The sequence below is a fragment of the Tarenaya hassleriana genome, unplaced genomic scaffold, assembly GCF_000463585.1.
Source record: "Tarenaya hassleriana unplaced genomic scaffold, ASM46358v1 Cleome15, whole genome shotgun sequence".
Taxonomy (NCBI): domain Eukaryota; kingdom Viridiplantae; phylum Streptophyta; class Magnoliopsida; order Brassicales; family Cleomaceae; genus Tarenaya; species Tarenaya hassleriana.
The window spans coordinates 1,252,773-1,267,451 of record NW_010964923.1 but is presented as its reverse complement, the minus strand read 5'-3'; the positions used below and the strand labels follow the sequence as shown (position 1 = coordinate 1,267,451).

The following is a 14,679-nucleotide window of genomic DNA, read 5'->3' as shown; positions in this document are numbered from 1 at the left end:
CATGAAAGTTTGCAACTTTTTCTAGTACAATGATTTTTGACATTCAAGGAGACAAGCTTGGATGGGAATAAGCAGAGTTTTTACGCAAATCGATTTTCAAGGGGCACCGAATGATGAACAGCAGCTTGTGCTGCTCTCTCGAAACACAAAGCCAGATAGCAAAAACACTATAAACGGAAATGACAACACCATGCACCAAAACGAAAGGAAGATGAGGAGGGGTGAGTGAGACATCATGTGATATATTTAGATTCCTTTTTTTTTTTTTGTGTGTGACAAAATGTGTGTTCGTCCTAAGTATGTTCTCCCTTCCCCTGTTGTTGCCTTCAATCACACACTCATAACAAAAAGAAAAAAAACTTTCGACAGAATAAAAGACAAGGAGAGTGTCCGTCACTTGGAAAGAAACTAGGCACCCTCCCTGGATACAAACACACACAGACCTCAAGACACGAGAATTTAAAAAAAAAAACGACAAGAGGATTTTTTGTGGTAATACCGAAACAATTTGAACAACGCTTCTGGCGCCTGCTCCTCACCCACTTTTTCTGATATCTTCTGCATTTCCAAAAACAAGAAGCATAGCCGAGGTTGCCACGTTTCTTACCACCCCCCCTAAAAAACCATAATTCGGGGGAACGAACAAAACCACAAAAAAAAAAGACGACAGCGTGCCACAGCCCGAAAAAAAGAGTTGTGCACTTTTGCCAATACGTATGGAGGAGGGGATAGTTTGTTTTGGACTCGAAATAAAGGAATGAAAACGAGGGGAGAGACTGACTGTGTGATTTAGAAAGCTGACTGCAAAAGGAGAGGAGAGGAGAGGAGAGGAGAGGAGGGATATTACTCAGCAGGCTCTGCCTCTGCGGCAGCCCAGAGCTCCGGCAGCTGATGTGATGGTGCCCACCATGGAAGATGGCTTGGCTGCCAAGCTCGATGCACGCGCGTAACTCCCTGACGCTCCCGTTCCCGACGCCATGAAGAACGCCCCGTTCAGTAGAAGGTCTCCTTCCGACCTCCAGTTCCAGCTCTTCCACTTCCCCTCATCTGTTTCCACCCTCTTCGTCACCTGCCCCACATTCCCAAAATTGTCTCAACTTTTCATTTTTCATATCAGAAATACCCGTTTTGTTTGCAAAAGCAAAGAATCTGAACCTCCTTCGCGAAAGGGTTCTTGGGAGCATTGTATCGATTGCCCTGACTGTTGATGGTTGGATCCGCGCTTCCACCGATCGCATACATCTCCCAGTGCGTGTAGTCGTTGTTCACCACGTGGAAATACCCGTGTCTGCACCTGTAATGAATCCAAAAACTTCATGAGCAAACCCCATCGGATCTAAAAGAATCAGATAGTAAAGATTACCTAGGCATCCTCTGGACCAGTCCCTCTCCGAAATGGTTGTAAGCAATGGTCACTTGCATCTGCTTGTCTTTCGTGTACGAGTCACTATGTCCCAGCAACATGACCTAAATCATAACAATGTCATGCGAAAGAATCGGCCTTCTCTTAACGAGCAGAGCAACAGCAGGTAATGCAAATGGTTTCTGACCTCATTGTGGTGGGTGAAGTGGTTATTGGAAATGGTAATGGCGGTGGAACCCATGACAGCATCGACAAGGCCGTCAGCACAGTTTGAGAGAGAGTTGTGATCAACCCAGATGTGGCTCGACCCGAAGATGGATATGGCGTCACCATCGGCTATCGTCCTCCACCCGTAGTGAGTCGGTGAGCTTCTGACCATGGCGTTACCCGTAGGCTTGCAGTCGTGAATGTGCAGACCATGGATGATCACATTCGTGATGAACTGGATGGTGATGCAGGCTCCATTAGCGATGTGGACATTGACTCCTCGGCCATCAATAGTCTTGAAACTGTTCATGATAAGCTCCTGTTTCAACTGAATCACCATGTCCCTCTTGAACACGATCCATAGTGGCTCTTCCTGGATGACAGCGTGGCGTAGAGTCCCAGGCTTCGGGTTGACAACGTCATCATCGCTAGGGTCGGTCACTACATAGAAGCGCCCGTCACGACCACCAATGGCATTCCGTCCAAAACCAATTCCACAGTCAGCAAGACGCTTGCGGTTCTTGTGCCATTTCGTGTCACAGCGCCAACAGTCATCAATCGGGTTACCAGTTCCGCAAGAAAAGTAACCTAGCTTCCTCCTTGCAGTGTTGTTTTGTTCGCTTCTGAAAACATTTTAAAGGTGAAAGCTTAACGACATTTCATTTCATCCCTTGATAAACCACAACGCACATTGAAGTTCAGAATAGCAAAACATGACCAACTTTGTTCAAAAGCCCATTCCTTTCACCGACATCTTTAGCAGCTGACTTAACCTATCTGCCGCTTTCTTGTTTCGTTTCTACTCAATGGTTTAGGGGGGCAAAACATAATTGCGCAAGGACCCACTTTGTTTTTGTTTTGGACAACAAAAGTGATTACCGTGTAATCCACAAAATTTCCATTATCGTTAAAGACGAAAGAGACTCAAACTAAATGCCAGAACATGACAGCAGTTGCCAACACATTGTAAACACTAAACAGATGATATGCATTCATCCCCTGGTTCATTAATTGAACCAGGATGGGGATGCAATGTGACAGCATTAGCATTGTGTAAAAAAAAAGACAAGGAAAAAGGCAGTGCTAGCAGAGTTCTGACAAAACCAAACGTGGTGAAACTGCAAAGTGACAGATTTTAGCAGCTTGTGCATAAAGGGGGTTTCGTAACTGTTGCAGGCGAGAAGGATGGAGGGTGTTTCAGGTTTCACTTCACGACGAAATAAGAGGGGTTTCAAGGGAAGGCGATGACAGAAGAGGAAAGTTAAATAAATGCGCGGATCCAGTGACCGACAAAACACTAGCTTTTAACTTTTTTTTCTCGATTTTTCAGGGAAATAAATACACAAACAAGGAAATGGTTCTCGTAAAAGCTCCCATTCTGTACCAGACGATAATGAGTAACGAAGTTAACGACGCATGCCCCATAACGGGAAACCAAAAACCCCATTATTGACACTCGGAATTTCGCAGTTTTCTGAAATTGAAACGATTTTCCTTCTTCACAGGAAAAAAAACACTTGAAATTTTTTGCGGATGAATTTATTCTAAGGTTCACGTGTGCGGGGCGTCGCATTTAAATGTTAGTGAAGATTGCGGATTCGCCGAGTTTCTAAATCGCTGTAAAATCGCTAGGAAATCGAATAAATGCGTTCACACAGCACATGCATTTCGAGAGAGAGAGAGAGAAGGACGCACATCTCAACGAGCGCAGCGACCTCATCGGCAACCTTGTCTGGATCAGCAACCGCGTGTTCATTCAACTCGATGCCTTCGAGCCTGAAAACGAAAACAAAAAACAAAAAATTAAACAAAATTAAAAAAAAAAACATCCGAAACAAATGACACAACGGCAGTGAAGAATAAACCATTAAAATCAATTAGCATAACCAGCATCTGTTTAAGCACTTTTTTAAAACCAAAACCGCCTGCTTTTTCCACGTGGCGTCCTATGCACGCAAGTACAGCAATTCCTCTACACGCGAAAGTAGAACACTGCAACGTGCTGGGAGAGGGTTGTGTACGCGCTAAGATCCAAATCAGAGGGTCGTTAAAGGGAAAAATGAACAATTTAAATGACTAATTTACCCTTGTTCTCAGCTGTGTAAACTTTACCACTATTTTATTACTGACGTGGAATTTAGAATTAATAATAGGGGTAAAGTAGTCAACTAAAAGAAAGAGAGCATGTGTGAGCGGCCATATCCAGAGAGAGAGAGAGAGAGAGAAGCTCTGAGGAATCCATTGAAGGAATCGTTAACCGAATAAACGATTCGGATCCGAGGATTCAGATCTCAACGGCTGAAATCGTTGGCCGTTTAATTTTGGATAAAAATTTCAAAAGTTTCAGTGGGAATACTATTACTAATACCGTAAATCCAGCTATGTTACCTGTCCGCCATTGTTGAGCTGTTCGAGTTCTGCAACTCCTCTGTTTTCAGCTTCCTGGGAAAATAACGAACCCAAAAATGTCGGCTAACACTGGAATCCGGAGGTTGAATTTCGACTATTCGGTGTAAAACGAATTTCGCATAGTAGAGTAGTGCATTACGATTACGAAAACCAGATAATGCAGGACAAATTTTCTGTTTCGGAACATGCTGGGAAAATTTACAGTCGAAGGGGGAAAAAATATTGCAGAAAAACGAAAAGGTTCTTCGTCTAGCGGGAAAATTTTGGAGTTGTATTGAGAAATGGAGATCCTCGAAATCCTCCAAAAAATTTGAAAATGCAGCTCAAATGGAGACTCGAGGGGGAGAGAGAGAGAGAGAAAGACCTGGAGCCATAGATTTCGTTGTTCCAGAGATTCGTCGTCGTCAGAGCGCAGACGACAAGCACAAGGAGCACGGCAAGGCAAACACCGGTCCATATCCGAGACGAAGACAACGCCATTGCAGCTTCGTTTTCTCTGTCTTTCTCCCTCCTTTCTCGTGAAATTTCCTCTCACTTTCTCTCCGTCCAAACAAAGGGAGGAAAAAAAAGAGCTTGAACGTGAGAGAGAAAGCTAGAAGAAGAAGCAGAGACGAGTGACAGAGTAGTGCACAAGCTCCAAGGAAACCGTCTTCCGTTATTTATACGCGAAACGGAGGCAGACGTCGCCGTTAACAAACGCCGTTACGTAACGGACATTAACTCTGGTTAGGTTTCACACTTTTTCACGGACCCTTTTTTTTAATCCTAACTCTAACGCCGTAACTGTAATCAAACACTCATAACTGCCGGTAACCGCCCCATCTCTCGTGTACACCCTCCATATAGATTTTGGAAAAATAAAATTTTAAAAAAAAAATCCACCGTGTAAAATCACTAAACCCCCCCCCCCCAAAAAAAATATATTTATTTACGATGGTTAATTTTTACTACGCCCTCTCTGAATAATCGGGCCATTTTTATAATGGAAGTACGTCCAAAAAGCCACGTCAGCAAAATTTCAGAGAATAAAACAAAGGAAAAAAACCCAAGAAAAAAGAAGCAAAAGCATGGACTAACGAATCCAAGACAGGGAAAAAGCCACGTCAGCAAAAAGGTCGTAAGAGTTAGGGAGGTTCCGTACGGGAAGATGAATGGTCACTGGTTTTATGCCGGGTTTAATGCAAAAATGATCAAATTCTGATTCACGAGGAGCCAAATGATTTTGGAAAAAAAAAATTTTAAAAAAAAAAACCCCCGTGTAAAATCCCTAACCCCCCCCCCCCCAAAAAAAATATATTTATTTACGATGGTTAATTTTTACTACGCCCTCTCTGAATAATCGGGCCATTTTTATAATGGAAGTACGTCCAAAAAGCCACGTCAGCAAAATTTCAGAGAATAAAACAAAGGAAAAAAACCCAAGAAAAAAGAAGCAAAAGCATGGACTAACGAATCCAAGACAGGGAAAAAGCCACGTCAGCAAAAAGGTCGTAAGAGTTAGGGAGGTTCCGTACGGGAAGATGAATGGTCACTGGTTTTATGCCGGGTTTAATGCAAAAATGATCAAATTCTGATTCACGAGGAGCCAAATGCCAATACATAAAAACTTTATTATATGCTAATTTAATTTCTACATGTTTCGTGTTGATTACATTTTCCGTGAAAAAAAATTATTTTTCTCGGGTTTTTCTTCTTTCATGGCCGAATTTTCTCTGGCGCCAATCACGGTTCTACATTGACCGCCACGTCAGCGGTCCACATGCTTACACAAACAATTTTGAAATTCATATATAAAAGATTCACAACCCGTACCATACGTATATACGAATATGCATATCTTTTAAATCATTTAATTTTCATGTGCACGCAATGTTTTCATGTATGCTGTATATACACAAATGTATATAAGCAAATCAATGTGTACGAATATGTACATGTGAAATGTATTACTAAATTAATGTTAGTGTGTAAAGCAAAATACATAATGATAATCATATGTATTTAATTGCATGAAATTTTTGGTGGCACGGATTCTATCAATTAGACATTATAGTATATAATCAATCAGCATGAACTTTGGGATAGAGTAAACATAAAGGCTAAGACATGAAATTAGGACCTAAAAAAACGGTGCAAATTATTAAAATGCTTATCCGAATTTATTCAATTTTGGCCTTTACTACTTCTTTTGTAATCATTTGATTATAAAATATCTATATAATATGGAAGCCAAAAGCTTTCACGTGATTAAGAGTTCGCTTAATGAATCTGCTACTATTACTTATGGTAAAAAAAACAAAATTAACGTAGAGTTCAAGTATTCCAATATGAGAAATGATTAATTATTTATGGTTTTATAACTTCTCTTTTTTATTAGATTATGATACTTTATAACCAGAAAACTAGAAGAAAAAAAAATGTATGTCGTGTTATTCCAAATTAGAGAGAAGCGGGAGTATATATATAAAAAAAAGAAATTATTGAAAGTAATGGATCATAACTATATATATAGGTCTGATCATTAATCAAATATGAATATGATATAATTTATTTGAATATAACACATTCATGGTATATTGAGTTATAATAATAAACTAAGTTTCTTATTACATCATAATTATAACGAGTATATATTATTCACTAATCGTGTAAAGAATCACTAAAAAATACGATTTACAAAGACAAAACTCTAAACTATCTCAGTTTTCATATTTAAGTAGCTGATGGAGAGAAATGATGTAATTTAATTGCAACTTGATTATCTTCTAATTTGTATTGAGTCGAAAATAAGATAAATCAATATGATTCACAAAAAAAAAAAAAGAAGACAAAACCCTAGAATGGATAGATATTATAGTAAAACATACGATTAAAAAAAAATCACAGTACATTACTCGCATTTTTTGCAATAAATCAATATATTTTTCTTGTAAGGAATGATATAAGGTAAAATAGAAGGCCATTTATACATTATGATGTTTTAATGAAAAAAAAATCTATAGAACAAAAAGATTAAAATTGGATATATGCATATGGTTCCGTTGTCCTGTTTTTAATAGGTTTGAATTTGGACGTTGGGCAATTTTTTTTATTAGGGTTCTATTACGCTTTTGTTATTTCTCGGCTAAAATAAAAGTGTTAGGCTAAAAAATTAAAAGAATAACATAAAATAAAGTTAGGCATGCGTTTTCAAATTAGCCAAACTAACACATGCAAAAATCCATACAAACCAAACTCAGAGAAATTCAATTTGGTTACATATATGTGACTCGTAATAATTAGAATCTAATTTGTTAAGGATATACACCACAACATTATAATTTTGTTTTTTTAAGATTAAATCTTTATAATAATGTCTTAATATCTATATTAAGAATTCATTTATGTTTTATAACCCTTTACAGATCGAGTCTATTATAAATTAACGTGTTCATATATTTACTTAATAGTTAATAATAGTGGACAAATATCGGTTCATTGTTCAATATTGTTGTGCTTTTCTTTATCTCAATTTTAATAATATTATTGAACAATTCGTTTCTTTTAATCGAAATCCAAGACACAAATAAATGAAAAATGCGTAAGGGACTTGTTAATATAGGAATGATTTTACAAGGAAAAAAAGTCATTCAACATATATCGAAGCCGACTTTTTTTTTTATCCGTCAAGCATAAACAAACATTTTTAAGAAACCCATTTAATATTATGGGATGTAAATGTAATTTTTTTAATAAAATAAGTGAAACTAGAGTTTTAATTACGTATGGATAATTAATTAGTAATACATATCGGTTTCGAACGAAAATTTCTAAGGATTATGAAAATATGGGACAAACCTGCCCCTTCGATTTAACGCAAAACTCGATAAGATTGACGGATTATAAAGCTTAAAAAAATATTTACTAGTGAAAAAAAGCACCAAATTTACTGACTTTTAAAAAAATGAAAATTAAAAAATTGTATCGAAATAATATATTTCACCCTTTAGTTAACCTTTACGGGAGCATGGTCTATGTTCCCCTCATGCGACATTACACCCAAGTGGAACCAATCATGTTCATTCCCTCACGCTCACAACAGTTTACTGCATTTACCGTTTTACCCCTTCGTATGTATGTATGTATATATATATATATCCACATATATACACACACATGTAATTTTTGATTATTTTTTTTTGTCAAAATGTGGTATTTCTATTCTTATAACTTATACAACAATTTTTGATATTTTGGATCGTAAATTTGTCATTTATATGTTTTGGTTATGATTAGGTCTTGACATTTTTTAGTTTGCAAGGTAAAATGATTGTCTAACGTACTTACAACCAACGATGATGGAGTTGCATGCATGCCTTTGGGCTTTGGTTCATAACATTGGCATGCATGCATACATATATACATGCATACGTACATATATATATATACATACATGAATGTGAATGTGTGCATTGTAAATCTATTATTTAATTTAGATATCAATGTATTTTTGTTATAAGATTCTTGAATATTTGCAATAGCTTATGCAATGAATAGTTTGATAATATATCACCTAATACTATTTAAAAAATGTTAGATTTTTTATCATCTTATTTGGAAATATATATATGTATATATACATATATATATATAGCGTGTTTAGATGAATCATGGAATACTTTAGATACAGAACGTTTGAACGTATTTTCAGGGATAAAATAAATAAATTCGAGAGCGCGAAAATATGGGATTTATTCTAAAAGAAAGATTTTTAGAATATAAATCAATATATTTTGTAGGCTAATGGGATAATTAGAAGTTGGACATATTTTAAAAGAATTGATAATCCGTCTGAAATCTATGTCACCATATTATTAAGAACCCAAAAAACTCAACGGACTGCCATTGTATGGGCTTTAATTAAAAAAATTCCTAACCATTGGAATGATGAAATTTATATCACTTACGTGTGTGTAGTAACGGGCAATTAATGTTTTCTACATGTTTTTTTTTAATATTTAATATAGATTTTGTCGGTCCATGCCATGTAATATATGCACACTCATTTCGAGATTTACATATCAAAATAACTACGCCGACAAATATATATATATATATATATATATATATATATATATATATATAAGATATATTTTAGGCTAAAATGTAAATGTAGGAGATGACCATTAAAACATCGAGCATGTCAAAGCCAAATCGTGAGCAAATAACTTGGCACATACGCAAAAGAAATGGGCCGAACGGTCCATCTAATGATTATTTCCAAACATTTTAAATACATTTTCGAGGTTTAATGTTAAAGTTTTTACGAAAACATTATATATGTATAACTATAATTAAGATATTATGTCACTTCAGCATTACAAAAATAGTAGATTTTTAATTCATAGATTGTAGAAATCATCATTTCACTTCTATAATTCGTTGGAGAATTAAATTCAGTAGTACATAAAAGTAATATGGTTGGGACAAATATGCTAATGTTAATGTTTAATAATATAAATCTTTGTCTCATAATATATGTATATATATATATATATGTGTGTTGTAAATAAAAATATAATTTCAAGGAATAATTATGGTAGAGTCAAAATGAGGTGTAATTTCAAGGGCCATGACAGCCTTTGACTAGTCATAAAACACATATATATATATATATATATATATATATGTGTATATGTTTTTACTTAGGAATCTCTCCCGTAACATAAGGGGAGAATTGGTTCCCATGGCTTATTTAAATTTTATTTTATCCAAGAAAAAGCGTAAAAAATAAAGAGAGAGTCTTTGAGACTGTTCCTTGTGTGCGTGTATATATACCGTATATACATTAGCAACTAGCAATACGTTTCCTATCAAATCTTTTCAATGTATTTTATGATATTTAGCGTAAATATTATACAACTCATATCTTTTGTACGGCACTCTTCAAAATCAAGATTTCCCTTCAATTCAATTTTCTTTATCATAATTATTGATATTAAGGTTTGATTAGCACCACTAATATGGCGACACGTAATATCGAGCCAGAGAATTAAGCGGCATATTCCATCGTCCAAATGAGAGAGAAAAAGGTTTTTTTTTTTTTACTTTTTGCCATTGTTATGATCTCTTCTCCCCTCTGCTCGCAATTATCCAAAGTACGAAACTTTGTTCATTCCCGAGGGGAAACGAGACGACCCATTTCGATTATCGTGGAATCACGACCGTCATTCGTCATGCCCACTCTGTTTTTGATGATTTTAGTGACTTCAATTCCGGTGTTTTGTGTCGCCGGCGATGTGATTCCGACAACCTCGGACGGCCCGTTCGAGCCCGTGACGCGGCGGTTCGACCCGTCTCTGAGGCGGGGAAGCGATGACTTGCCCATGGATCATCCGAGGTTGAGGAAGAGAAATACCAGCTCGGATTTCCCAGAACAGATATCTCTCGCTCTTTCATCTCCGACCTCAATGTGGGTTTCTTGGGTTACTGGTAAAATCCTTAGTTCGACTCCTCCATCGATTCTTCTCTAGACCTCGAAAGTTGCTGGAGATTTTGGATTTCGCTTATTCGGTTATTCTGGGTTTTACTGTGTCAAATCTATAAGATGTTTCATGTGGCTTATGTTATGTCTGATCCTTCATACTTGCCTGAGTATTAGCGTACAGTGTCTACGATCCAAAACCGTTTGTTCGTTTGTAATAAAGAGATGATCGAGTGGAAATTTCACATGTAGACTAACGCACTGAACCTTGAGGGAGTTCAAGCTTTGTCAATGCAGATAGCTAGATCAAGAAAGTTGCTTATGTTTCTATCTGGGGATGTGAATTTTGTGTTGAATTCCTTCCTTGGAGTTCACTTGTTCCGATTCGAGCTAAGTTTTCTTGGATCCGTTCTGTTCGGTTTCTTCTTCAGGGGATGCTCAGATTGGAAAAGATGTAAAACCGCTAAATCCTTCCTCGGTTGCTAGCGAGGTCTGGTATGGGAAGGAGAAAGGGAAATATGTGCATAGAAGGAGAGGCAATGCCACTGTTTACAGTCAGTTGTATCCCTTGGACCTCCTTAACTACACCTCCGGCATCATACACCATGTCCTGATAGACGGTAAAGACGGAATTTCGATCTTTTCGATCTGAATTTGGAGTAACGGGTTTCCTCTCTATATGTTTCGAGAACGTGGTTGCTGTACCAACTTGACTTGAACTATCTTCAATCTTGCAGATCTTGAGCCAGGAACTAAGTACTATTACAGGTGTGGAGACAGCTCTCTTCCTGCAATGAGCGATGAGATCTCGTTCGAGACTTTGCCACTCCCGAGCAGAGAATCATACCCTCGTCGAATAGCTTTTGTCGGGGACTTAGGTCTGACCGGAAACACGACAACCACTATCGACCATTTGATGAAGAATGACCCTTCTTTAGTGGTAATTGTCGGAGATTTATCGTATGCAAATCAGTACCGCACAGTCGGTGGGAAAGGAGTTCCTTGCTTCTCGTGTTCGTTCCCCAATGCACCTGTCAGGGAGACATATCAACCTCGTTGGGATGCTTGGGGAAGGTATACTTATCATCCATGAATCGGTTCAGTTTCTATTCCATAAAACGTATAATCTGTGTGTGTAGGTTCATGGAGCCACTGACCTCGAGGGTGCCAACAATGGCCATTGAAGGCAACCATGAAATTGAGCCTCAAGCTTCCGGGATCATGTTCAAGTCATACTCTACAAGATTTGCTGTTCCATCAAGTGAGAGTGGCTCCAACACCAATTTCTACTACTCCTTCGACGCTGGAGGAGTGCACTTCGTCATGTTGGGTGCATACGTTGATTTCAACCGCACTGGTAAAATTTTTCCAACCCTAATAGAAATAAGCCGATACTTCTACTCAATACTATGATCCATATAGACATTATAAATTCTTCCGAGGTTTTTCTGAAACGTATGTATGTGTTTGATTTCAGGTGCTCAGTATGAGTGGCTAAAGGAAGATTTGGCTAGAGTTGATCGCACGGTGACACCCTGGCTCGTTGCAGCAATGCATCCGCCGTGGTATAACAGCTACTCCTCACACTATCAGGAGTTCGAATGCATGAGACAGGAAATGGAAGAGCTGCTCTACCAATACCGTGTGGATATCGTGTTTTCTGGACATGTAAGTTCACGCCTTTCTCGAACAAGACGGGATTTTTCCTTCACTTCTTTCCATTATCTTAACCATTCTCCACAGATTCTTGTTTTGTGCACAATGACAAATAATGGTTACCGAAGTCAGTCCCTAGGCCTTTTGTTAAGAACTCGGGCATTTTGCAGTACTGAAGCTTGAATTCTTCTGATTCAGAGATCAAAGGGCATTTTCTCGTTCTGTCTTTTTCGCTTTCCCTGTATGACTGCATTGCATTTGTCACTGCAGGTGCACGCTTACGAAAGGATGAACCGTGTATACAACTACACACTCAACCCATGTGGACCAGTTTACATAACCATTGGAGACGGTGGGAACATCGAGAAAGTGGATGTAGACCATGCAGACGATGCTGGGAAGTGTCCTTCCCCGACAGACAACGTCCCTGAGATTGGAGGATCGTGCCCTTTGATTTTCTCTTCCGGTCCTGCAAAGGGCAGGTTTTGCTGGGACACACAGCCAGACTGGAGTGCTTTCAGAGAGAGCAGCTTCGGCCATGGAATCCTAGAGGTAAGGATACAACTTGTGAAAACGAAATCTTGAATGGAAATGAGAAAAACCCTCCATCCATATCATATGATATCAGGGTTTGTTTATCATCATCATCGTCATACACTTGAAAGTCCTTTCCTTTCAACCCTGGGAAGGCGGCTCAACGGGTTTCTTTCGGAGAATGTGTCATTAGAGGTCGCGGGTTCGAGTCCATGTGATGAAAATCGCAGAGATTATGATTGATACAGGTCGTGAATTCGACGCATGCCCTGTGGACATGGCACAGGAATCAAGATAGCTATAAAGATGAAAGCTTTGGTGATCGGATTTATGTTGCTCGTCAGCCCAATCTCTGCATTTCCTCTGCATCTTCCATGGTACATTTGCCACATACACACACACACATATATACGCACATACACATGTATAGGTACGAGGTTAATGTGTTGGAAATTGTGGAAGGTAAGCAGAAGCAGAAGCCGGAGGGAAGGAAGAGAGAGCAGTCAAGTGGGAAGCTTAGGCTTCATCCATATGATTCCTTGACGCTTATTTGGATCTCTTCATTGTTTTTGGAGATTTTCATATATACATTCCATATATAAAGAGTGACAGATACAAAACATTGATTGTTTTTCTTTGTACGTACATACATACATACATACATACATACATACATACATACATACATACATACATACATACATACATACATACATACATACATACATACATACATACATACATACATACATACATACATACATACATACATACATACATACATACATACATACATACATACATACATACATACATACATACATACATACATACATACATACATACATACATACATACATACATACATACATACATACATACATACATACATACATACATACATACATACATACATACATACATACATACATACATACATACATACATACATACATACATACATACATACATACATACATACATACATACATACATACATACATACATACATACATACATACATACATACATACATACATACATACATACATACATACATGCATACATACATGCATGCATACACACTCTCGTATTGGGATATATCTAATAATGTTAATTCAATTAGTTGAAATTCGGCCGTTGATAAGAATATTATATTATTTAAAAAGAGTAATAAAATTTAGAAGTGTGACTATGGAATAGAAATATTTTTTTTTTTTTGCTCTCATAGGTAGTATTTTTGGACAAACATATTTTTATAACAATTACACGGCTCAAAATATCTAAATTCCCATTTGTGATCCTTTTTAAGACCGGATTTGATATCAAACCTTTTTCCCTCAATTTTCCATTTTTTTTATTGGGATATTTAAAAAAATATATGTTTTCTCACGCCGTGATTGACAAGAAGAATAAAAGTCTGAATGCACTAAATAAATAAATAATATTATATTATATTCATATATACTAGACTAATTAAAAAGGTTTTATTTCTTATTGTCAAAAATTAAAAAGAAAAGATGACACGATTAATAAAAAAATTAAAAAAAAGGAATTGGGTTGACATTCATGGAATGTGACACTGTGGTTGGCCATTGAGAAACATACTTAGCAAGTCAATTTGTTAGCTCTCTAATTGGCCGACATTGTGTAACCACAACGTTTTCAGCACTTTGAGCTTCAATTATTATTATTATTTATTATTATTATTATTGTTGTTGTTGTTATTATTATTATTATTACTAGTCTTATAAATAATATAAACTTAATATTTTGTGTCCATGAGGAATTATCCTTGTTCCTTGTAGAATTGAATCCAATAATATGACAAATATTAAATATATTATATGATACATAATTCGATTCAATCTCACGCCTGAATTTATCTTTTTAAATAAACTTAAAAAAATATGTTATACATATATATCTAAATTTATTCTATTAACACAAACTCATATTTCTTATATATACATATAAATAGTTTGTAACTAAAATTATCGTAATTCAAATCGGACAATTTTTATTGGGGTTGACGTAGTGAGAGCGT

The 14,679-nt window shown here is 36.8% G+C and overlaps 2 protein-coding genes across 5 annotated transcripts; one reads left to right on the top strand and one right to left on the bottom strand.

Moving 5' to 3' along the window:
• Positions 1-111: 111 nt before the first annotated feature.
• Positions 112-4,619, bottom strand: LOC104808727 (probable pectate lyase 15). Its single transcript, XM_010534505.2, has 7 exons — positions 4,344-4,619; positions 3,959-4,012; positions 3,266-3,346; positions 1,551-2,193; positions 1,364-1,467; positions 1,156-1,294; positions 112-1,069 (listed from the first exon to the last, which is right to left on the bottom strand). Exons 1-7 carry the CDS (start codon positions 4,457-4,459, stop codon positions 848-850), a joined length of 1,359 nt encoding a protein of 452 aa, XP_010532807.1. The 5' UTR covers positions 4,460-4,619; the 3' UTR covers positions 112-847.
• A 5,435-nt stretch (positions 4,620-10,054) lies between these two features.
• LOC104808726 (purple acid phosphatase 23) lies at positions 10,055-13,254 on the top strand. 4 transcript variants are annotated; one of them, XM_010534503.2, is made up of 8 exons: positions 10,055-10,450; positions 10,877-11,062; positions 11,180-11,516; positions 11,582-11,799; positions 11,920-12,110; positions 12,369-12,650; positions 12,881-13,009; positions 13,100-13,254. In XM_010534503.2, exons 1-8 carry the CDS (start codon positions 10,081-10,083, stop codon positions 13,232-13,234), a joined length of 1,848 nt encoding a protein of 615 aa, XP_010532805.1. In that variant the 5' UTR covers positions 10,055-10,080; the 3' UTR covers positions 13,235-13,254. The 4 variants fall into 4 exon arrangements, with proteins under 4 accessions (XP_010532805.1, XP_010532803.1, XP_010532804.1 ...); XM_010534501.1 differs by having other exon boundaries at positions 10,874-11,062; XM_010534502.2 differs by having other exon boundaries at positions 10,056-10,450; positions 10,874-11,062; positions 13,103-13,254.
• Positions 13,255-14,679: the final 1,425 nt, after the last annotated feature.